This window comes from Oncorhynchus keta, chromosome 9 (assembly GCF_023373465.1).
Source record: "Oncorhynchus keta strain PuntledgeMale-10-30-2019 chromosome 9, Oket_V2, whole genome shotgun sequence".
NCBI lineage: Eukaryota > Metazoa > Chordata > Actinopteri > Salmoniformes > Salmonidae > Oncorhynchus > Oncorhynchus keta.
In genome coordinates, this window is record NC_068429.1 from 41,632,502 (window position 1) to 41,659,075 (window position 26,574).

A 26,574-nucleotide genomic window follows, 5' to 3' on the forward strand; every position below is an offset into this window, starting at 1 on the left:
TGGAGGATGCACCTATACTGACCAATATCTATGGTTTTGTAAGTATAATGTATGTAACAGGTAAATGTGGAGAGAGAGTGAGCTGTAAGGGAGATCTATGGATCTTGTGGTGCAAAGGTGAAAGCACTACTCCCTGTACCACGAAATCCCTGGCCTCGAGGGCAGAGGCAATAGTATTCTCACATAGCTATGCCATGCTACAGAATTACCCCTCTCTCTCGAAACATCCTTGCATTTGCACCAAACCCTGAATGCAAACCTGTAAGTTCCTCCAAAGGCCATCCCACTGCTGTCACCTGTGTAACGGGTCGATGTGAAGAAAGAGTGATGGGCATGGATCCTGCAGCATGGGGAATTATTAGATTTTTTACATCAAACTAGTCAGGGCTTGGGTGAATAACTTTCTTGTCTCAGTTACTAAAAATAAAAAAAATACCATCTTCAGTTGAACAACCACATAATACATTATTGTAAAGGGCGCCTCCTAGTGTTTTTTCAGAAGACTGCGAATGCTCTGTCTCAGTACTTCTTCATGACAGACGGGGAGGGGGAAGCAGAGAACTGTAAGCTCAGTATCCATCTTAAAGAGAAAATAGGAAAGAGAAATCGCGTCCCAGGGTTATCCCTCAAAAACGGTATATTTTCCTCCTGATCCGTGCTTGGGAGCCCCAGGAGGGGGCTGTGTCATCGGCTGTAGGATGTCCCGACATGAGGGTAAGTGAAAAATAGACGTCCTTAGCGTCGCAGACTGAGCGCTGAAGCTTGCTAGCTAACATGCCATGTTTTGTATTGCAATGCATTGGACAGGGCTCATGATGGCGGCCACCATGAATTTTCAACCCTTTCCCAACCTCCTGATAACTGGGTGGAACCAGGCAGTTTTTCTTTAACGACAGTCTCCGAATTCATTAACAGTCATGTTTCAAATAAGTCACACGTCTCGTCAGGGGCATTTTCTTATAGCGAGTTAGCTAATGCTAATTAGCGTGCTAACGCTAGCTAGCTAAACTGATGATGGTCCGACGGTTGCTAACTAGTTAGCTCGGACGTTAACTAGCTAGCCAACTAGCGTTCTTCAACGCTATACACAGTAGTAGTAGCTCGTTTGAAGTGTCCAGACTTTGGTGAATGGAAGGGTGAATGCGTGGTATATTTTTGGTATGGCCACAGATTGTTTTCAGAGCTAGTTAGTTAACTGGACTTGGTGACTGAGTATTTCAGCACGAAGGTTTTGATCATTGAATGCACTGTCATCAAGGTATCGTTAGTTTTGAGGCCCTCCGTCACAGTGGGCCAAACCTAGGCATGTATCTAACTAGCTAGCAAGTCTATCGTCACTCAACTATCTAACGTTAGCTACCTATTCTAATTAAATTCATTAACGTTAGCTAGCTAGTTAGGGTTATCGGAATAGAAGAGTACCGTATACCAGCAAACTAGGTAACTGTAAGCAGAGTGAAGTTAGCTAAGGTTAGCCAAGTTAACTCTGTTAGAGCACGGATTTGGAGAACAACCAGTTTGATAGAGAAGGCTAGCTATCTGGCTTGCTAGACACATTTGTTCACTTGTGCCATATTAGGTCTGGATGACTAGCCAGGTCAGGCATTTCCCCCCCAATTAAGTTAACGTTGTAGCTAACTAAGGATCATAATTTTTCACTTTAGACCCGTTTCTGGTGAGGTTTGGAGAATAATTCATTGTAGCTGGGCTGCTGCAGAGGATCTGTGCGAATATTATGAAGGCCTGTTATGAAGTCGGTGAATTGGTGCATTGGCTAGCTATGTCAAAATGACATACAGGTACCAAATAGGATATTTTTCTAGGCAGCACGCCTTTTATCCCTAGCCTGGTTGTGCTCTGTTAATCTATTACATTCTACTCGTGTCCACTCTTGTCATTAGCAAAAGAGACTGACTGGCCTTTCGGGAAATCTTCAAATATGAACGTTCTATCATTAATGAGCTCTAGGAGATCAGAAGATTTAATACAAATTTGATAACCCTCACAGCTATCATCCAATCACAATGTTTATGCAAATTAGGTTGATAGAACGTTTTCCTAACTTAATTCATATATTTGATTGGAAACATTCAAACATTGGGCATTCTGTTGCTGGGAGAACAGCATTCCTGTTTATTGCATTTTTACAACTGTGATCACCACAGAAGCTCTCGCCGTTCAAACTTCTCCAGTTCACTGTGAATCTCCTATTTTATATCCTGCAAGGTGCTTTTTTTCTTCTTCTCTCAAGTAGGTATATATTTTTTAGTTGTACAAAATAAGTGAATTGCCAGGGAACTCGCAATATGATATTGTCACAATACTTAGGTGCCAATATGATATGTATTTAGATTATATATGTATTGCAATTTCAATACTGTGATTTTATTGCGATTCCATGGTCCAAACATATTTCTCACCATATGTCTGCTGTGGAGGGACGAGAGACCTATGAGAGAACGAGATTTGAGCAGTAATGGAAATAAGTGAGGAAAACAAATTGGCTCCCTATTTTAAAAAGATGGAGAACAAGCTATGAGGGGAAAATACTGGAGTTTTCGTGCAGGTACAGCCAACTAGCAGAAAAATAATATTGCGATATTGTCAAAACAATAAAAATAAATAGTTAAATAATATCCCTATATGTCACTATTGATTTCCTCAGTGTTTTAACTACGTTGTCTGTTTCATATCTGCAATCATATCAGTCAAAAAATATAAATTAGCAGTTTATGCTTCAAAACCAACTTTAAGAGGTTTTAAAAATAGGTTCTATTTGACTCAAAATTCCATGACATACAGTAAGGCATTGTTGGCAGAATAGATGGATGCAGTTAAACATAAATATTTAAGTGATTATGCCAGAGAAGCCGGTGTTTGAATGATATGATGGCACGGGTGTTGTTAGGCCCAAGACGGAAGTAGAGAACAGACTTCGAGGGCATTATCACATTATACAACGGGTTACCAAAATGTTCAAATAATGATTGACATATTTTAATTCAAAACTTTATTCATACTATTTCATCCATCCACAAGATGTATATCGGTTTGGTTGCCAGAGACACACGACCCAGTCGTTAAGTCTATTTGTTCTGTGTCTATGAACGCAACCCAGTCGTTCGTTCTAAATGTTATATTGCCATGCCGGCTGGCAACCTTATCCATTGCTTGCTTGCTTGCTTGCTAGCTAGTCAACTACGGCCACCTTACAGTCATGTCAAACAGTGCAGCCATAATAACAGCTAAGTAGCTGCATTTGCATTTGTTTAAATGTCACTAGAAAACAGCTTATTTCGATACATCCATAACTAGGGTTGCACATTTTGGGGAATATACAGAGGTGGAAACTTTCCATGGGAATTAACAGGAATATATGGGAATTAATGGAAATATATGCAAATGAATGCCATTTAAATGTAATGTTTTTCGCATGTATCATATGGAGACAGAAACATAAACCTTTTGCAAATGATTACTTCCTTCCAATAAAACAAAAACAATGTAGTTACAAATTGAACTTTAATTAAATTAGTTGCTCTTCACATGGGATGATTTCACTGAACAACAAAAGGGAATATTGAATGATCCCCAATGATCCATCACATCTCCCAAAAAATGTTCAACTTGCATCTGTAAAATTTTGGCATGACTGCCATATTGCATCTCCATTCCAAAGCCCTTGCTTGGAAGTGTACTTCACCAGACTGCCAAGAACCTTGCCCTCATCCAGGCCAAGGTGGCGAGACACGGTTGTGATGACATCATAGGCCTTGTTGATCTCTGCACCAGACAGGATTCTCTTGCCAGCATACTTGGGGTCCAACATGTACGCTGCGGCGTGTATGGGCTTCAGGCAGAAGTCTTCACGCTTTCTGATGTATTTCAGAACTGCAGTTTCCTCTGCTTGGTGCAACAGTGAAGTGGGCAGGGCAGTACGGATTTCTTCTCTTACATCTGTAAGCAGAGTCTTAACATCAGACAGGTTGGCATTGTCTCCCTCAATCCGTGGAATGGCTACTGCTATAGGTTTCAGGAGTTTCAAGCTCCTTACCACTCTCTTCCAAAATACATCATCCAGGAGAATCCTCTTGATGGGGCTGTCCATATCGGCAGACCGTGATATGGCCATTTCTTGGAGAGACTCCTACCCCTCCCTAACGGGTGTTGCTGGGCAGCTTCAATGTGGTGCTCTTATTCTTCTCACTTTGCTCGGTGAGGTAGATTGCTGCTATAACTTGATGACCCTTCACATACTTAACCATTTCCTTGACTCTCTTGTAGTGTGTATCCATTGTTTTCAGTGCCATGATGTCATTGAGGAGCAGATTCAATGCATGCCAGCACAGCCAATGAGTGTGACGTGAAGGTAGGACTCCTCCACTTTAGACCAAGCAGCCTTCATGTTCAAAGCATTGTCTGTCACCAGTGCAAATACCTTCTGTGGCCCAAGGTCATTGATGACTGCCTTCAGCTCATCTGCATTGTAGAGACCGGTGTGTCTGTTGTCCCTTGTGTCTGTGCACTTGTAGACAACTGGTTGAGGGGTGGAAATGATGTAGTTAATTATTCCTTGCACACGAATATTCGACCACCCACCAGAGATGATTGCAATACAGTCTGTTTTCTCTATGATTTGCTTGACCTTCACTTGAACACTGCATCCAGCAAATGAGTAGATAAAGCATGTCTGGTTGGAGGGGTGTATGCTGGGCAAAGACCATTCAGAAATCTCTTCCGATACACATTGCCTGTGAGCATCAGAGGTGAACCAGTTGCATTCACAGCTCGAGCACGACATTCATCAGCATTTCTGACTACGCTCCTCCATTGAGTCAAAATAAACTTCTCATTCCAGGAGGACCATGAGCTGTTGCTATCGATAAGGTGTCTGATTCGTCATTTTCACCTCAAATAGAAGTAAAGGGACTTTTGTCAGAGGTTGCTTGTTGTGAGCGCTGAGGGAGCTTTATGCACTTGACCAGATGATTCTGCATCATTGTTGCATTATTCACATATGATTTGGCACAGTATTTGCAAATGTACACAGCTTTTCCTTCTACATTAGCTGCAGTGAAATGTCTCCACACATCAGATAGTGCCCGTGGCATTTTCTTGTAAAAGTTGGAAAAAAATCCAAATACAATTCCATGTACAGATAAATAGTGAAGAAGTTAGATGAAACAACTACTTTGTAAAATTAATATTTTAAAATGAAACATTTATGGAAACAGGTGAATTAAACCCACAATGGTAGCAAAAACTAATTAGCAGAAATTGTTAGAAATTATTTAAAAACACTTTGCTGTAGGCTACTATTTACTAGTTAACAAGAAATCATGTATGTCATAACTATATTCACCCCACTCAGTATTGTAATCAAAACTTACCAGAAAGCATGTAGTCCTTGGCTCAGACAGTGTAGTAGTGTGGGCTTAATAGCATCTTATTAGTGTGCAAGATCTTGAGAATCAGCTGTACATGTGATGGAAGAATGCACTGTGCATGCAGAGGGTTGCAATTCCAATTCTAATTGGGGATAGTTTAACCAAAATATGCCATAAGACCTAGAATTGCCTTGTGTATCCCACAAAAAAAGCTAAGCTTTTTGATGAATTTAAGCAAAATTACCCAAATTCCCAGGCTTAACTCCCCATGGAAAAATCCCAGACATTTCTGGGTCCAGAAATTAGACCCACCCATTGGTGGCGTCCAGGATTAGACCCACCCATTGTATAAAATTCACCAATACATGTCTTGGTAGTCCCAAACTATTGCTATCAGCTGACCTGGTACATTGTTTGATGCTGCCACCCATTCGGGATGCACCGTCAAACACCAGGCCCGCGGGCTGAATAGGACACAGAAGCGAGTATAAATGAGTCAACAGTCTTTATGAAATTAGACTGATGCGTCGCATAGGTTAAGTCCACTTCAGTTGTAGTTTTATTTACTGCAGTGTCTATTAATTGTTAAAACACACGGCCGCTTTCCCATTTTATATTGCTATGATGGAAATGCCTTACTAAATAGAATGTTTCATTCCCAAACATTCCATGAATTTATGAAAATGACCTTATGTAAGTGCTTGCTTGTCAGAAGAAGGAACAACTGTAATTCTTCCTGGGGGGTGACTGAACAGATTTTAATAAGATTTCATGTTGCTAAAATGCGGTCAATTCCACTTTTTAATAAGAGAGGAGTCATGATAATCAGCGTATTTGCGAGGAATGACGACAGGTGCCAGTTACATTACTTTCCCCATTAATGGGCTGCCTAGTGGCACAGCGGTCTAAGGCGTTTCTGTGCAAGAGGCGTCACTACAGTCCCTGGTTCGAGTCCAGGCTGAATCACATCCGGCTGTAATTGGGAGTCCCATATGGTGGCGCACAATTGGTCCGGGGTAGGTCGTCATTGTAAATAAGAATTTGTTCTTAACTGACTTGTCTAATTAAATAAATTGAATTTTAAAAAATGTACGGGATGCAACTGAAGCAAACGTAGCTCAATTTTAATCTTGTAGGCTAATATTTTCTGTATCATTGTTTCTCTCTCATTACGGAGTCCTCTCTAGCCACTTTGAACAACATGATCTTGCATTGACACTACCTTCTCAAAAGGCAATGACTGCAGCAGGTTTGTAACGGTATTCACACAGTCGGTATTAAATAGAATGTTTCGGCCCTACCTACCTGTGGGGAAATCAACCTGCTACTTAGATTACCCCACTGGCTCACTGCCCAAAATTTAATTTTAAAAAGTAAAGCTTTCTTGTAATCCATTTGTTTTAGTCAATTACAAAACTACATTTTAAGAAAAGTACAACATGTCTAAAGATTACTTTAAAAAATGTCTTGCTCCCTAGCGTTGTTACGACCTAGAAAAACGTAATATTGTAGGGCTACTGACCGGAACGATAAATTAGCCTAGACCAACAACACAAATGGACTATACAGCTACAAGTAGTGAGTGGCTTTAAATGTCTTAGCTGTGATATGTTTACCACACACATAGCTATGTGTGGCCTGAACACGGCATCCCCACATTTCCCACACAGAATAGTCTGAATCCACAGGCCTCTTCTCTCAGGCTCTATTTCCCTACTTCGGAGTATTACAAACCATAGGTTGGGATTTTTTTTACTTGGCTACATGTACATTGAACAACACGGCAGCTTTTCGGGCATGTTTTGTTATTTCTCTATAACAAAAAAACTTTTATAATGGGGATCAATTGGAAAGAATTTAGTTTTCCCCCAATTTGTGGGCGTGGTCAAGGGGAATTCCTTATGGGAATACAGACTGCGACTGTTTGTTCTACAAATTCTATATTTCACCAAATTTGCGCGCACCCCATGTCCCATAACATTGTCATGGAAAATATTCATGTCTCCGTCGACCAATCAGCAACTGTGCCGTAAATTCGGCTGCGTATTGAGATTGCCGAAAGGCCAGCAGTCTCTTTGGCAAATGACAGGAGTGAAATGTTAGCTAAAAATACTGGTACCCAGGCTACTTTTATCCAGAGTCCAGACAAGCATTGCATAGGGGCAATTCCACAGTAGGAGTGACACTGAAACCAAAAATGTCAAAGTTTGAAAACATTTTCAATAACTTTAACATTTACTTGGAACAGTGCAAAATCAAAGTTTGATAACAGAATGATGGCACAAACCGTCATTCTGTGGTGTGAAAGACACCGTTTTGCAAGTATAACAAGATTTTTCTGTTGGGCACATTCAGGTAGGTCCCTCCCCGTTTCGTTTGCTTCAGTTTAAGAAACGTTTTGCAACAGGCCTCATTTATAAACGATTGCGTACGTACAAAATATGCCCCAGAACATGCGTGCACCAGTTTTCACGCAAAAGTTGGCATTTATAAAAACTGAACTTGATGTGAGAATGTGGTTATCCTCCCACAAACTTTAGATCATGCGTATGTACAGTTCCTAGTGGTTGAAGTATTGCTTTGCAAGAAGGCAAATGAGTGCAAATAGGGAATAAACGATGACTTATACATAACAAAAAAACAGGTAGCTAAATATAATAACAAGATGCAATAATTTGCTGTTTGTGAGAAACTATTTATTTTTATCTTTACATTCATTCTAAAATAATTACATCTATTTCCAATTCAAATTCCTCACCTTTTCTGACTGTGATGGTTTCATACTCGTCAAATAGCCTATAGTCCTGCAACAGGGGACGAATGGTAGCCTATCCTAACATCTCATGTCATTTGGACCCACTTCACAGCAGTAAATAGATAAGCTACCGGTATTTAAAGTATTTTGCTCTATGCGATCCTAAACACAGTTTAACGGTAGAGCAGATGGTTCTCCTTTTCCGTTGACATTTTGTAGACCACGTCTGAATACTGTAATGTCACATTTCTCAAGTAGACAAGACAACTTTAATTTATGAACATAAATATATCATGACCATTGCACCTTTTCTAGCCGCGATGAGTTCATGTTCGGAGTAGCCCTACAACAGATTCGCGTCTCTCATTTAATTGGGGCTATTATCATTGACTGTTCTTTTTCTCTTTTCACCTGAAAGGGATTTATAACATATGGTGTAATTTAACTCGTGAACAGACAGTTGATATTTTTTTGCATTAAATTGTAGGCCACAATTGTAAGTAAGACCTACTATAGTAAAAAAAAGTTTCCAGAGTGGACAATATTTAAGAATTCGTGGGCAGTGCAGCATATTTAAGGTTCAGGAGAAAGTAAATACCAAAACATTATTGAATTAAATGATATGTTTACAGGTTCACAGCAATTTGCAGTTGTTTTCGTATTTCTGAAACCGCAAATGTCACTGCAAAAAAAATATATACAAATCTGCCAACACATTTAATCAAGTTCGCTATTGATATTTCCTTTTAGATATTTGGCAGGGTAGCCTAGTAGTTAGAGCGTCGGACTAGTAACCGGAAGGTTGCAAGTTCAAATCCCCGAGCTGACACGGTACAAATCTGTCGTTCTGCCCCTGAACAGGCAGTTAAATCCACTGTTCCTGTGCAGTCATTGGAAATAAGATATTGTTCTTAACTGACTTGGCTAGTAAAATAAAAAATACAAATAAAAACAAATTCTGTCTTGGCCCAATTCCAATACTTCCAAATTATTCAGCAAAAAGGGGGATTATTGTAACTTGGAGAGGTGAATGATGGGCTTTATTCAGGCGGTAGGTCTGATTTATAACGGGAAACATGCATATGTCAGGAATAGCGCCTGCAGGTATTTAGTATAAAATGTGTGCAGCGGTTATAAATGAGGCCCCTGGCCTCTGAGTAGTGTAGCAAGGGGTGTAATTAATTTGGTACCATTTCCCATTAGTGCTTGATTGTCATCAAAGGATGGGAAGTCAGCTGCTGTTGTCATCATCACAGAGCAAGGGCATATTCTCAAATTGAAAATGTTGAGAATCCAGACAATTGAATGACTTATCTTGTACAGAAGTTTTCAGTTCTCATAAATGTCTGACTATATGTGAGCAAGGAACAGCAGCCTAGCCTTTTCCTTTTTCAGTTCCTACACTTTGTATCTGTTTTGTCAGTTGCCTAAGGCGTGATAAGGGCTATGTGATAAATACTTTGGCTTTATAACAGTGGTGAAATTGTCTGATAAAAGCAGCAGTAACAAAGTGAAGGTGGTGGTTATGGCAGTTTAGATAATGCCCTCCTTCAGACAGGCGTCATCGTGAGATGACAAAGAAAGGGCACAAAGGGACAGGAAGCGGACAAAGGGGTGCCTTTTTCAAATGGTTATTTTTATTTTCACTGTCTACGTGCTCCGTTTCTGTTCTCCAGATCATCTCTTTTGTCTCTCTTTAGGCCTGCTTAGTTTATTATGTAATATAAAGCCCGGGCAACAAATGGGAAAAGAATACGGACAAATGCATAAGAGCCGATAAGATGGGGCATTATTATTCAGTGCCAGCCAGGCACACACACTGGCATTCCTTAATGACTTGCTACTGACTTTTAGGTGGATTGTCTTCTCGGTTGGCATTTGTGGATTAGTGTCAGTGCCAAAGACTGGCTGATGAGTGTCAGCCAGCCTCGGAGCAGACTACTTTCTCTCTCCCTCTCCTCCTCTCTCTCTCTCTGGTCGTAGGCCTACTCCACGCTATCATGTATGCAATTAGTCTATACGTTGACATTCAGTCCTCGCCCTTGTTTTGCAGGTGTGAGCTGTGACGCATGTTTAAAAGGGAACTTCAGAGGGCGCCGGTACAAGTGTTTAATTTGCTACGACTACGACCTGTGCGCGTCGTGCTACGAGAGCGGCGCCACCACAACGAGACACACGACAGAACACGCCATGCAGTGTATATTAACCAGGGTAGACTTTGGTAAGGACATTTGCTGCGTAGATTAGACATTTATAACAGGAGGTTTTTTTTTTCATCTGACCACGTGGGCCCAAACTGGGCTTGGAGTTCTTCTTGGTCCAGTCATGTGGTCAGAAAAAAAACACCTTGCCCTAATTGTATTTTATATAAAATGTTTGTGTTATGATGATGATAACAGCGACTCTAAAGACAGATTGTTTTCTTTGCAGACCTGTATTACGGCGGTGAGGCGTTCTCAGTAGAGCAGCCCCAGAGCTTTTCTTGTCCTTACTGTGGTAAAATGGGATACACAGAGACATCCCTACAGGAGCATGTCGCCTCCGAGCATACAGAGACCTCCACAGAGGTGGTGAGTGGACACATCATCCTAGTGTTTCATCTAGCTTTACTAAGATAGGAAAGACCATTCCCCCAGTCTAGCTCTGTTGCCCCTTTTTGCTTAAAAAAAAATGTCCTCCACTGGTTTCAATAGGATGTTTTTGGCGTTTACGTCCTCTTATAAGAATCTATGGTTAGATTAGATTCCAGGGCTCATGGACGCATTAAGACAATTCTCAAATGGTTATTTTACAACTGACGCTTGTCAATAACTTTAAATAACTTGAGTGGTCAGTTGAATATATCCAGAGGGTGTTTACTGCTTGCTTTATTTCAGATCTGTCCAATATGTGCTGCGTTGCCGGGCGGGGACCCCAATCATGTGACCGACGACTTTGCTGCTCATCTCACACTTGAACACAGAGCACCTAGAGATTTAATATCTTTTCAATGCAGCTCTGCTCTGTCTGTGTGCTTCTGCGCGTGTGTGTACACCATTGTGGGCAGGGTGTGTGTTGTTTCTGATTATTCCAAGTACTTGCGAACCCTTTCAACTCTGCTCCTTAACCTGCCTGGTTTACGATGAGTCCAGCGGCGTCCGGCACGTGCGTCGGATGTTCCACCCCGGTCGCGGGCTGGGCGGTCCCAGGGCACGCAGGACCAACATGCACTTTACTAGCAGCTCCACCGGGGGGCTCTCCTCCTCACAGAGCTCCTCGTACTCACCCAGTAACAGGGAAGCCATGGACCCCATAGCAGGTGAGCAGTGCACCTGGTCTGACCAGCCTCTGTCTGTGTAGTCAACGACAAGCAGGGTCTTTCCCATTGAGATGGATAGAGAATCTGGTTCTGCTCTTTACTCCCTGATCTGTGTTCACTTCTGCTATTTTGTTATTCACCAGTCTGCACTGGAGTCACTTGAATGTTGACTTCAGTGGTTATCTTTCCGTGAGATGTAATGGCTCTGGCTCTGAATCTCGTATGAAGTATATAACCTGCAGTCCTAGTGCCGTGCCTCTTTTCTGTGACAGTCTTACTGTATATCACATTCACCTGTCTCTACTGGAGCCTAGTTTGAAACTATTCATCTCGCTAGAAGAAACTCGGAACACACTTCTTCATCTCTCCTCCCACAGAGCTGTTGTCTCAGCTGTCGGGCGTGCGGCGCTCGGCGGGCGGCCAGCTCAACTCGTCGGGCCCGTCCGCATCTCAGCTGCAGCAGTTACAGATGCAGTTGCAGCTGGAGCGCCAGCAGGCCCAGGCGGCCCGGCAACAGCTGGAGACTGCCAGGAACACCACGCGACGCTCCAACCCCGGCGGCAACATCAGCGCCACCATCCCCCCGCCCAGCGCCGTCGCCAACTCGGCCGGCGTGGCCGAGAGCAACCCCATGGCCTCCCACAGCTCCCAGTTCCTGCTCACACGGTGAGTTGGTCGATCCCTCTGAAGTGTACATGTGAACAGAGCCTTAAAAAACTTTTTTTTTTTTTTACTTGACTATATTATAAATGGAAGGCTCTGTACACACACACACACTGTTCGCTGTTACTGCTATCAGGCCCCAGGTGTTGAATGCCCCAAGTGGCAGGATCTGCTCTGCCCCCCCCTCCCATGGTGTCTCCCTCCTCTTGTTCTCTCCCCACCCATAGACTCACAGGTCTCCTCTCCTACTACCCTTTTTCGATACCACATTGTGAAAAACAGTTTGGTACTAGAATTTTGTTCGTTTTTTGTTCCTCTTGTCAAATGTCTCACGTTTGGAAATCAACTAATTGTTTATCATAAGGCATGAACAGAATACATCAGTGATTCATATTCCCTGCAACTTTCTGAAGAGGCAACGGCATGGGAATACCCGTCTGTGTGTGGTGCGCGTGTTCACCACTTTGTGTATCCGTTAGTGTTGTCTAATAAATCGGGACTGTGATACCAATTCTTGGTATAACGTCTGCATCAACTTCGAAAGTGTCCTTACAAGCCAGAATGTTGAATAAAATACAATTTGAACTTATCTACAGATTCTGTGTTGGTCCTTCAGTGGGTCGAAATTTGAGATAAAATATCCACAGGAAGGTATTATTCGCCAGACTTTTTAGAGCGCCGGTGCTGCCGTAATTTGAAAACCTGGCACGTGTGCAAAGCCATGTTAACACTAGTGATCGGAGAAGAAAATCGATAGAAGTTTTGGGACAAAATGATATCAATATTTGACTACCGAGTATTGATCATCCTATAGCTTGTTCTACATCTTTTTAAATAGTGAGTCAACATGTTTTCAGCTCTTATTTCTAACTGATCAAACTCGTTTTTTCATGCTCTGTCTCTCTGCAGCAAACCTAAAATGTGCGATATGTTTGGAACGTCAATCGCAATAAATTCGCAGTGTCGAATTGCAATACATACCTATCGTGATAATATCGTATTGTTGAGGTCCCTGCCAATTCCCAGCCCTAGTAAACACCTGCAAGACTTTGGTTTGTATGCATGCATCGCATATACAGTGCATTTGGAAAATATTCACATTTTATTACTTTAAAATCTTCAATCTACACACAACACCCCATAATGACAGAGGAAATAGGTTTTTAGACATTTTTGCTTATTTATTTATTTTACTAGGCAAGTCAGATAAGAACAAATTCTTATTTTCAATGACGGCCTAGGAACAGTGGGTTTTAACTACCTGTTCAGGGGCAGAACGACATATTTGTACCTTGTCAGCTCGGGGATTCGAACTTGCAACCTTTCGGTTACTAGTCCAACGCTCTAACCACTAGGCTACCCTGCCGCCCATGTATTGAATATACAAAAATTACAATAAAAACCAAGCCATGAGGTCGGAATTGTCCATAGAGCTCCAAGACAGGATTGTGTCGAGGCACAGATGGGGAAAGGTACCAACAAATGTCGGCAGCATTGAAGGCCCCCAAGAACACAGTGGCCTCTGATTCTTAAATTGAAGAAGTTTGTAACCACCAAGACTCTTCCTAGAGCTGGCCACCCGGGCCAAACTGACCAATTGGGGGAGAAGGGCCTTGGTCAGGGAGGTGACCCAAGAACCCAGTAGTCACTTAGAGAGCTCCAGAGGTCCTCTGTGGAGATGGTTGTCCTTCTGGAAGGTTCTCCCATCTTTGCAGCACTCCACCAATCAGGCCTTTTTGGTAGACTGGCCAGACGGAAGCCACTCCTCAGTAGAAGGCACATAACAGCCTGCTTGGAGTTTGCCAAAAGGCACCTAAAGACACTCAAATCATGAGAAACAAGATTCTTTGGTCTGATGAAACCAACATTGAACTATTTGGCAAGCGTCACTACTGGAGGAAACCATCCCTATGGTGAAGCATGTTGGTGGCAGCATCATGCTGTGGGGATGTTTTTCAGCAGCAGGGACTGGTAGACTAGTAGTTAGTAGTGCTTTTACACCTGCATTGTTTGCTGTTTGGGGTTTTAGGCTGGGTTTCTGTACAGCACTTTGAGATATCAGCTGATGTACGAAGGGCTATATAAATAAATTTGATTTGATTTGATTTAGTCGGGATTGAGGGAAAAATGAACAGAGCAAAGTACAGAGATCCTTGACGAAAACCTGCTCCAGAGCTCTCAGGACCTTAGACTGGGGCGAAGGTTCACCTTCCATTAGGATAACAACCCTAAGCACACAGCCAAGACAATGCAAGAGTGGCTTCAGGACAAGTCTCGGAATGTCCTTGAGTGGCCCAGCCAGAGCCTGGACTTGAACCCGACCAAACATCTCTGGAGACACCTGAAAATAGCTGGGCAGCGACGCTCCCCTCCAACCTGACAGAGCTTGAGAAGATCTGCAGAGAAGAATGGGAGAAACTCCCCAAATACAGGTGTGTTTAATCCATTTTAGAATAAGGCTGGAACGTTACAATGTGGAAAAAGTCAAGGGGTCTGAATACTTTCCGAATGCACTGTACTTCGTCTTGTGCACACGTTTTAGGTCACGAGCAAACTCATCTGGAGACCTGTGTTTTGAAGTCAGTTTAATAATACTTTTTTTGTGGGAAATGTTGTAACCCACTGATGGCCCAACCCCCCCAGACAATCGGCAGAGTAAGTTCAAATATACATTTATTCAATATTTGTATACAGGCGAGACTTTTTCGTTAAAAAAACAATGTAAATGAGTGTACACAATTGGGACTACCATTTGCGATGCTAATGATAACTGTCTTCGGGTAGATGGAAAGGCTTTCCCAACAACATTCTCAATTAAAAGTTAACTACAAAGTAGCCTGTCCCTACCTAGCAAAATCATGATTATTTGCATCAATCCAGTGGCCATTTGTTCTGCAAACTCCATTATGCAGGGCATATAGCATGTGTCAAACTTCTTCCGCCAAGGGCCGAGTGTCTGCCTGTTTTCACTCCACTCCACTTGATAGATGAATTAAGCTCACTAATTAGTAAGGAACTTCACTCACCTGGTTGTCTAGGTCTTAATTGAAAGGAAAAAACAAAAACCTGCAGACACTTGGCCCTCCGTGGAATGAGTTTGACACCCCTGGCCTATAGGTTAGCATGCTTCTCTCTATATTCAGCTATTAATAGGCTATATGTATTTTAAAATGCGGTGTTATATAATTTAGAAATGCAAGTCATTACTCTATTCTTCAGAATTGCATATTAATTATACATTTGTTTCTGAAGTATGTAATTTTGAGGGAAAATTCTACATCTCAAGTAGGACGATGCCTCTAAAGGGTCAGAGACACACCAAGAAATCTTAATATCTTTAGGTCCTTAGCACCCCTACCCAGTGTCGGCAGTTAACATTTTGTTGTTCACACAGCCGCTTAACCACAGATCAAATAAATACTCCAGACCACAAGGTGGTGGCAGCTTGTTTTGTATTTTGCCAGCATTAGAAAACAGATGGCTAAATTGCAAGCTGTGCAAATGTTTTTGCTAGTGAGCTAGAATTGTTAGTAAGCCCTTGTGGCAATCTGGCTTGTATCAACAACTATACTGAACAAAAGTATAAACGCAACAAAGTGTTGGTCCCATTTTAATTTCTCTACCAATGTTATTTTTGTGAATTTGGCAGTACGTTCAACCGGCCTCACAACTGCCGACAACGTGCAACCCCGCCAGCCCAGGACCTCCACATCCGGCTTCTTCACCTCCGGGATAGTTGGAGGGGGGGTAGTCAGGACTATTTCTGTCTGTAATAAAGCCCTTTTGTGGGGGGAAACTCATTCTGATTACCTGGGACTGGCTCCCCAGTTCGGTGGACCAGGCTCATGGCTGCCCCCTTGCCCAGTCATGTGAAATCCATAGATTAGGGCCTAATGAGTTTATTTCAATTGACTGATTTCCTTCTATGAACTGTAACTCGTTTTTGAAATTGGAGCATGTTGCGTTTATTTTTGTTCAGTGTAGGTAACTAGTACCATTTATAATTAAATCACAATGGATAATTATTTTCGAAAGCAGCCAAGAGTCAGTGTAGAAGCGAGCTAGCTATGTTGTGCTATTGCATATGTCGACGCGAACCGTTAAGCTAACATTTAGCTAGTAAGCGAACTGGCACTGACAGTATGAGATAATGGAGAATGATTATTTATTCATCATGCTAGATAGCTAGCTTGGTTAAAAAAAATATGTAAAGACTTGCTCTAGAAAAAATGTGCATTATGCAGCTTTGTTTTTAGTTAAAACAATTCTGATGAACTGGGAGTGGATTACACTGGGTAAAGTGCCCTCTTGCTTTTCTTTTTCTTGTCACTCCTGTCGGCTTTCCCACGTGGAGGTTCATGCTCTTTGATTGGCTCAAAGTGAAGTTGTTGTCCACCACTGCCGAGCATTGCGAGTCCACAAGTAATGGTGGGCATACACTACACGACTTTTAAAATGCTAACAACTTGAACGTGCTCACATTTTCAGATTTCCTTGTCCTAAATGTTTCATTCCGTCTTCCCTCAACCCCAGGACGTGGGTGTTCACATTACACGATGACTCCTTAGTTAAGCCTGCCTTGCGTTTCTCGATTGTTGTCGAGGAAAAGATGCTGACACGCAAACATTGAGCTGCTTTATTAGTGTGCAAATTATTATTTGCAGAAACGTCAACAAATTTACGGAGGTGCTTAATTTCATATTATCTTTTTGGTTTCTGTCAGTAGTTCGCAGATGTAATATTGGTGGAGTATGTTTTGCATGGAGATTTAATCTAAGGACCAATGGAAAGGTCTAAAATGAGCAAACTGGGCCATGTAAAACTAACTTGCCCATTTGAAAAGGCAGCCACGTTCTCTCCACAGCTCCATCAACAGCTCCATCAATCTTCCATCACCTCGGTCCACATGGTGCGTGTTGTTGCTAGATTTTTTTTCCTAGACCTAAAAATCATTGTGGACTTAGAACATTCAATTTTGTTTTTCTATTAAATTTTTTTTTTTACGTGTGTAAAAATCTGTCATTCTCCCCGCTTTCTTTTTTTGCCGTGTGGTTGAGCATCGTGATGCTAACCCTGGTATCAAAGTCTAAATTCTGCTATGACAACACTACTGCAGTAGTCCCGGTCTCTGCTCGGTGCTAACCAGTTCCCCTCTTCTTTGTCCTGCTAAAGGTTAAACGAGCCCAAGATGTCGGAGGCAGAGCGGCAGGTGCTGGAGGGCGAGCGCGCCGACCGCAGCCTGTTCGTTCAGGAGCTGCTGCTGAGCACGCTGATGCGCGAGGAGAGCTCTTCCTCGGACGAGGACGAGCGGCGAGATTTCGCAAGCTTTGGGGCCATGGGCTGCGTGGATATCATGCCTTTAGACGTGGCCCTGGAGAATCTCAACCTCAAGGAGAGCGGTACAGGCAGCTACGGCAGCAGCTCGAGGAGCTCTAAGGAGCCTCCACCGCCTCCTCTTTGATGATATCCCAGCACCACGCAGACTTTGTCCTCTGTGCTGCTACTGCCAGTGATGGGCGGGCGGTGCAGCAGGCTGTATTTTGGTTTGTTTTTTGGTGATTGTAATTTCAGGTCTGTCACCTTTGTTACATTGTGTACAACCATAAAAAAGGAGAACGGGAGCGATTGGGGAAAGTGCAAGTGGATGAGTGCGCAGCGCCGAGCGAGTGATGAAGAGAAAATAAATATATAAATATATATTAAAAAGTTGATAATCACATAATTTTTCTTTAGCAGGTCAGCATTAGGTAGCCGTGGCAGACCTCTGCTTCCTGTTCTCATGCAAAAGGCTCCTTTATAAATACTCCACATTCAAAAACTGAAGAGGAATCAGACACCCTCTGATGAAGCTGCTGTGTGTATTTATGACTTAACTAATAAAGTGCTTGAATGGTTTACCATAACTACTGCATGAGGTTCTTTGCAGCGTGCATGACTTTTAATGACCTTATCGTCATTAAAAAGCTCAAAAAATAAAATAAATCCCCATGCTTTTTTATCTTCAACCATTTTAAAAGGGTTACATGATTAGAGTTTTTCTGAAAAATTGAATATCACCAAACAAAACTGACACGCTGAAAAGTTTAGGAACTTTTACAACTTTTTAAAAATTTTAATAGAAAAAAGCAACCTATTGGAATCTGTTGTAGCTTTTAAAAAGAAAACAATGCAATGTGTTTGTCTCTCGGCTCCGGTTTGTCCTTCCCTCTCTGTGACACCATCGTCTGTATATAACAACGTGCGGCACTAATGTCAACTCAAGACGTCTGCGTCTACTTAGCAGATGATAAAATAATACAGTACTAGGAGCAGAAAAACAAGATCTTGCCTCTGACATTTTTCCTAGATGTTGATGTTTTAGTGATAAGCAGTGTGTGTAACCACCAGATGTAGTTTCTAATTTATGCACCTGTACAGAAGAACTAGTCTCTCCCATTCTCATCAATCGCACTCAACTCTGCCCCTCTCTCTGCTTCTGTAGGCCCAGACTCCCTCCCTGCATTCAGTTGTATTTCTTCTCTTTGTTGAGGAAGGGGAGCTCGGGACTCCACATTGCAGCCATTGTTTTTTTGTTCGACTTACGTTCAGATTTAGTTTTTCAGCTGAAGATAGCACCTTCTATTTATTCCCTCTTTTTTTTTCTCTGATTCTTTAAAGCCTTGTAATGAATCATGCCACCTCCATGCCTATACTCTTATACTCTATGTAAAATACAATGAGATGTATATTGAATTTGTGCGTTAACTTTCATAATGGTTCTAGGACATGGGCAGACTTTTTTTTTTTTTTTTTTTTAATGTAAATTTAGAATACTACAATAAACTGCGCACAGCTTTTGATGAAACAAAGCACCTCCCTCTTTATCTGTCTGATGGCGTGTTATCCGGCTACTGTATAGGGCTTTTCATACTGCTGAGCTGTACCAAGCTGTAATGGTTGCGCATCCACCATAGTCCCCGGGAACCTTGCTGGAAAGGGCAATGTGGAAAAAGAAAAATAACAAACCCAGTACAGTTTGGTTATGGTCTGCACAGAATTGTGAAACGGGTATATCGTTAAAGTCAGAAGTTTACATACACCTTAGCCAAATACATTTAAGCTCAGTTTTTCACAATTCCTGACTTTTAATCCTAGTAATAATTCCCTGTCTTAGGTCAGTTAGGATCACCACTTTATTTAAAAAATGGGAAATGTCAGAATAATAGTGGAGAGGGTTATTTATTTCTGCTTTTATTTCTTTCATCACATTCCCAGTGGGTCAGAAGTTTACATACACTCAATTAGTATTTGGTAGCTTTACCTTTAAATTGTTTAACTAAGGTCAAACGTATTGGGTGGCCTTCCACAAGCTTCCCACAATAAGATGGGTGAATTTTGGCCTATTCCTCCTGACAGAGCTGGTGTAACGGGAGTCAGGTTTGCAGGCCTCCTTGCTACACATGCTTTTTCAGTTCTGCCCACACATTTTCTATAGGATTGAGGTCAGGGCTTTGTGATGGCCATTCCAAAACCTTGACTTTGTTGTCCTTATGCCATTTTGCCACAACTTTGGAAGTATGCTTTGGGTCATTGTCTTGAGATGTTGCTTCAAAATATCTACATAATTTCCCTCCCTCACATGATGCCATCTATTCTGTAAAGTGCACCATTCCCTCCTGCAGCAAAGCACCCCCACACCATGATGCTGCCACCCCCGTGCTTCACGGATGGGATGAAGTTATTTGGCTTTAAGCCTCCCCCTTTTTCCTCCAAACATAAGGATGGTCATTATGGCCAAACAGTTCTATTCAGACAGGAGGACATTTCTCCAAAAAGTACGATCTTTGTCCCCATGTGCAGTGTCAAACCGTAGTCTGGCTTTTTTATGGAGGTGTTGGAGCAGTGGCTTCTTCCTTGCTGAGCGGCCTTTCAGATTATGTCGATATAGGACTCGTTTTACTGTGGATATAGATGCGTTTGTACCTGTTTCTTCCAGCAACTTCACAGGGTCCTTTGCTGTTGTTCTGGGATTGATTTGTGGAGGTCTACACATTTTTTTCTGGGGTCTAGGCTGATTTATTTTGATTATCCCATGATGTCAAGCAAAGAGGCACAGAGTTTGAAGGTCGGCCTTGAAATGCATCCACAGGTACACCTCCAATTGACTCTCATGTCAATTAGCCTATCAGAAGCTTCTAAAACCATGGCATCATTTTCTGGAATTTTCCAAGCTGTTTAAAGGCACAGTCAACTTAGTGTATGTAAACTTCTGACCCACTGGAATTGTGATTATAATGAATTTTAAGTGAAATAATCTGTCTGTAAACAGTTGTAAGAAAAATTACTTGTCATGTACAAAGTAATGTCCTAACCGACTTGCCAAAACTATAGTTCGTTAACAAGAAATTCGTGGAGTGGTTAAAAACTAGTTTTAATGACTCCAACCTAATTGTATTCAAACTTCCGACTTCAACTGTATGTGTCGCAATGTTCAAGGCTTTAATAAGATCTTTTATCTAACTGGGTGTGTACCATAAAAAAGGCTCAATCAAATACTCTAGTGCAGCACCAACTTCCCTGGACCTAAAGACCACTGGACCCCGGACGCCACTGAACCCTGTGCACTTTTAAGGGATACTTTGGGATTTTGACAATGAGGCCCTTAATATTTTTGTTCAGTGTAGATAAATGCAACAATGTCATATTTTGAGTTAGTGAATTGAAATAAATTAGCTACTAATCTATGGATATCACGACTGGGAATACAGATATGCATCTGTTGGTCAGAGATAAGGTTGGGGTATGGATCAGAAAACCAGTCAGTATCTGGTGTGACCACCATTTGCCTCATGCAGCGTGACACCTCTCCTTTGCATAGAGTTGATCATGCTGGCCTGTGGAACATTGTCCCACTCCTCTTCAATGGCTGTGCAAAGTTGGAACACGCTGTCGTACACGTTGATCCAGAGCATCCCAAACATGCTCAATGGATAACGTGTCTGAGTACGCAGGCCATGGAAGAACTGGGACATTTTCAGCTTCCAGGAATTGTATACAGACCCTTGTGACATGGCCGTGCGTTATCATGCTGAAACATGAGGTGATGGTGGTATGGAACATTTGATTTTTATTTCAGCTCATGAAACATGGCATGGCACTTTTTACATGTTATGTATATATTCTTGTCGTCGCCCCCCAAAGACAGATTGCCTTGTGGATACTATTTTTATGTCTCTGTCCAGTATGAAGGAAGTTAGTTTATTTTGCAAGCCAATGCTACCTAGTGTTAGCGTAATGACTGCAGATACCCATAGACTTCCAGTTATTGCACTAACTAGTTAGCAACTGCGCTAGCGCTAATTTCCTTCAAACCGGACACAGACATGAAAATGGAATCCACGAGTTCACCTGACTCTGGGGAAGTAGATAAAGGGCCTCATTGCCAAACTCTCAAAGTATCCCTTTAAGCTCTCACCTATATCTATGCACTGCAATGGCTTCCCTTGTTCTACTACCAGTATGACAGCAGTGGGAAACACTGTACTTATTCTATAGCTGGAGGACAGCTGATATCTCCAGGAGTGATAAGTATAATTTTGTGTATATCTGTATATATATATATAATGTATATCTGTTGTCTAGTACTTTCTTTTTGCGAGCTAGGGCCACCTATTTTATTAAGTGTTGCCTGTCTTCCCAACATTTTGGTGTGTGAACAGCTGACTGCTCATAACTTGCAGATGCTTGTTGACACATCAACCAGGTTTGGTAATCAGTGGCTGTACTGGAGGGGGAGTTGTAACCTGCCTAAATGACTACCGACCTGTAGCACTCATGTCTTTAGCTATGAAATGCTTTGAAACTCACATCAACACCATCATCCCAGAAACACTAGACCCACTCCAATTCGCATACCGCCCCAACAGATCCACAGATGATGCAATCGCTATTGCACTCCACACTGCCCTTTCCCACTGAGACAAAAGGAACATGTTCAACACCATAGTGCCCTTCAAGCTCATCACTAAACTGAGGACCCTGGGACTAAACACCTCCCTCTGCAACTGGATCCTGGATTTCCTGATGGGACACCCCCTGGTGGTAAGGGTAGGCAACAACACATCTGCCATGCTGATCCTCAACACGGGGGCCCCTCAGGGGTGCGTGCTTAGTCCCCTCCTGTGTTCCCTGTTTGCCCACGACTGCACGGCCAAGCACGACTCCCAACACCATTAAGTTTGCCGACAACACAACAGTGGAAGAACTGATCACCGACAACAATGAGGCCGCCTATAGCAGGGGTGGGCGATTCCAGACCTCGAGGGCCTGATTGATGTCACAGTTTTGCCCCAGCCCCAGTTAACACACCTGACTCAAATAATCACCTAATCATGATCTTCAGTTTAGAATGCAATTTGATTAATTAGCTGTGTTTGCTAGGGATAGTGTGTCACTTTTTCTCCAATCAGGCCCTCAAGGACTGGTGTTTCCCACCCCTGGCCAATGGGGAGGAGTTCAGAGACCTGACCATGTGGTGCAAGGACAAAAACCTCTCCCTCAACGTGATCAAGACGAAGGAGATGATTGTGGACTTACAGGAAAAGGAGGACAGAGTACGCCCCCATTCTCATCGACGGGACCGTAGTAGAGCAGGTTGAGAGCTTCAAGTTCCTTGGTGTCCATACCACCAACAAACTAACATGGTCCAAGCACACCAAGACAGTCGTGAAGAGGGCATGACAAAACCTATTCCCTCTCAGGAGACTGAAAAGATTTGGCATGGATCCTCAAAATGTTCTACAGCTGCACCATCGTAAGAACTGGTCCTGTATCCATAAACCATCTCAGAATAGAACATTTGTCATAAGTGCTGAGAATAGAGACATTTTACTCCTACTCTTATGAAAAAACTATTCTAGCTATGCATGAAGCCTCTTCAGTCATGAGTCGACCTAGTCGACAGATATTTAGGGCATCTCATGAGATGCAATTGCTTTGGGGTTGTTAAAATGTGATATTTCTAAACTCAGCAAAAAAAGAAATGTCCTTTTTTCAGGACCCTGTCTTTAAAAATAATTCGTAAAAATGTGTCCTCACCAGACATCACCGGCAACAGCGTCGCCAAAGGGCACAAACACACCGTTGCTGAACCAGACAAGACTGGCAAAATGTGCTCTTCACTGACGAGTCACGATTTTGTCTCACCAGGTGTAATGGTCGGATTTGCGTTTATCGTCAAAGGAATGAGCGTTAAACCGAGGCCTGTACTCTGGAGCGGGATCGATTTGGTCTGGGGCGGTGGGTCACAGCATCATCGGACTGAGCTTGTTGTCATTGCAGGCAATCTCAATGCTGTGCGTTACAAGGAAGACCTCCTCCCTCATGTGGTACTCTTCCTGCAGGCTCATCCTGACATGACCCTCCAGCATGACAATGCCACCAGCCATACTGCTCGTTCTGTGCATGATTTCCTGCAAGACAGGAATGTCAGTGTTCTGCCATGGCCAGCAAAGAGCCTTGATCTCAATCCCATTGAGCACGTCTGGGACTTGTTGGATCGGAGGGTGAGGGCTAGGGCCATTCCCCAGAAATGTCCGGGAACATGCAGGTGCCTTGGTGGAAGAGTAGGGTAACATCTCACAGCAAGAACTGGAAAATCTGGTGCAGTCCATAAGGAGGAGATGCACTGCAGTACTTCATGCAGCTGGTGGCCACACCAGATACTGACTGTTACTTTTTATTTTGACCCCCCCTTGTTCATTGACACATTATTCAATTTCTGTTAGTCAAATGTCTGTGGAACTTGTTCAGTTTGTCTCAGTTGTTGAATCTTGTTATGTTCATACAAATATTTACACATGTTAAGTTTACTGAAAAAATGCAGTTGACAGTGAAATAACTTTTCTTTTCTTGCTGAGTTTATATGATCACTCCATAAATAATCTAGACCTACATCCAACAGTATCTCTTGCGTTTGTGACAACGATATCACAAGGCCTATTTCACATGATATGCTTAAATACTTAAAACCACTAGGCTAATAAATGTGTTTTTCTTGCAATTATTTAATTACCTACAACATGTTATTTCAAGTTATCCATTTGGTGCGCATTCCTAAATTTGGCCAATGGGAGGCATCTAGGGCTTTTGTTAACTTGCATCGTGTTGATGAAAATGACAGCTAGACCTTTCAAACGTTGTATGCAACATTGTATGGAATATTGTCGGCAGGAGACTTGATGCCTACTATGCAAAAGCAATTAAGAGTTATTAAACAAGAGTGACGAGTCTGTTGATATAAAAGTAATATTGTAAAAATTCTGCTTTTAAATGACCATCAGGTTTGGTTTAAAAAAAAATACAGGCCAACTATGGAAAGCTGTTTTAACATATATAAATGTAATTATTAATGTAAATAATTGTTGTTGTTTTTTCAATAAAAAAATGATTTACCAATATCAAAAATGTATTAGCATTATCAAAAATGTATTATCAATATCAAAAATGTATTATCAATATCAAAAATGTATTATCAATATCAAAAATGTGGTCAGGACTGCGACTACTAGACCATTCAGGGACACTCAACACCACTGGTGTGTCTTTGGCATTAGAATTTGTTTAATTGTTCCACTGAAAAATAAAACTATCACTAGGTTAGGTTTTCATGGCGGGTGTTCCTCTTAACTTTTTACCTGTCCTTTGCTATCATATTTATTTTGATCTTAACATATACTTTATGTACAAAGTACACTACATGGCCAAAAGTATGTGAACACTTGCTCATCAAACATCTCATTCTAAAATCATGAGAATTCATTTGGAGTTGGTCCCCCCTTTGCCTCTATAACAGCCTCCACTCTTCTGGGAAGGCTTTCCACTAGATGATGGAACATTGCTGCGGGGACTTGTTCCCATTCAGCCACAAGAGCATTAGGGAGGTTGGGCACTGATGTTGGGCGATTAGGCCTGGCTCGCAGTCGGTGTTCCAATTCATCACCAAAGCTGATCCACGGGTTTGAGGTCAGGGCTCTGTGCAGGCCAGTCAAGTCCTTCCACTCCGATCTCGACAAACCATTTCTGAATGGACCTCTCTTTGTGCACTGGGAATTTGTCATGCTGAAACAGGAAAGGGTCTTCCCCAAACTGTTGCCACAAAGTTTAAAGCATAGAATCGTCTACAATGTCATTGTATGCTGTAACGTTAAGATTTCCCTTCACTGGAACTAAGGGGCCAAGCCCGAAACATGAAAAACAGCCCCAGACCATTATTCCTCCTCCACCAAACTTTAGAGTTGGCACTATGCATTCGGGTAGGTAGTGTTCTCCTGGAATCCGCCAAACCCGACGGACTGCCAGATGGTGAAGCGTGATTCAGCACTACAGAGAACATTTCCACTGCTCCAGATTCCAATGGCGGTGAGCTTTACACCACTCCAGCCGACGCTTGGCATTACGCATGGTGATCTTAGTCTAGTGTGGCTTCTAGGCCATGGAAACCCATTACATTAAGCTCCCGACGAACACTTATTGTGCTAACGTTGCTTCCAGAGGCAGTTTGGAACTCGGTAGTGAGTGTTGCATCGGAGGACATAGGATTTTTATACGTATGAGCTTCCGCAATCGCCGGTCCTGTTCTGTGAGCTTGTGTGGACTAACACTTCGCGGCTGAGCCTTGTTGCTCCTAGACGTTTCCACTTCACAATAACAGCACTTACAGTTGACCAGGGCAGAAATTTGACAAACTGACTTGTTGGAAAGGTGGCATCCTATGACGGTGCCATGTTGAAATCACTGAGCTCTTCAGTACGGCCATTCTACTGCCAATGTTTCACTATGGAGATTGCATGGCTGTGTGCTAGATTTTATACACCTGTCAACAATGTGTGTGGCTAAAATAGTCAAATCCACTAATTTGAAGGGGTGTCCACTTATTTTTGTATATAATGTATACAAGATTGTTTGGGTCTTTATGGGGTATTGTGTGTAGATTGATGAGGAAACCTTTTTTTTACAATCCATTTTAGAATAAGGCTGTACAATAACAAAATATGGAAAAAGTGAAGAGTTCTGAATACTTTCCGAATGCACTGTAAACATAAAATGTCAGACGTTGACAAATTAAGTTTAATTGATCAACTGCACCGCCTGCTCAATTTCGAAATGTACTGTATCTCCAAGAAACAATGCTTTGTCATCAGCCAATAGAGTTATTCTTCTTTTGCTGTTTTATGTTGATAAACCTTGAATGTCTGAACTATTCAGGACAGTCAAAGATAATAGTTCCACCAAAATCTAAAAAATAATTGGAGAAAGGGGACACCTTTGATGCATACCTTTCAGTACTGCCTTAGAATGCTGCGCCTCCCGAGTGGTGCAGCGGTCTAAGGTACCGCAGTGCTTGAGGCTTCGCTACAGATCCGGGTTCAATCCCGGGCTGTGTCACAGCCGGCCGGGCCTGGGAGACCCATGATGCACCGCACAATTGGCCC

General features: G+C 42.3%; 1 protein-coding gene across 1 annotated transcript; it reads left to right on the forward strand.

The window, feature by feature from the left end:
• Positions 1 to 490: 490 nt before the first annotated feature.
• Positions 491 to 18,908, forward strand: LOC118387855 (E3 ubiquitin-protein ligase KCMF1). The gene is made up of 7 exons (XM_035776643.2): positions 491 to 714; positions 10,196 to 10,363; positions 10,573 to 10,712; positions 11,019 to 11,120; positions 11,263 to 11,440; positions 11,818 to 12,106; positions 17,276 to 18,908. The coding sequence occupies exons 1-7, from the start codon at positions 699 to 701 to the stop codon at positions 17,562 to 17,564; spliced, it is 1,182 nt and encodes a 393-aa protein (XP_035632536.1). The 5' UTR covers positions 491 to 698; the 3' UTR covers positions 17,565 to 18,908.
• The last annotated feature ends 7,666 nt before the right edge of the window (positions 18,909 to 26,574 follow it).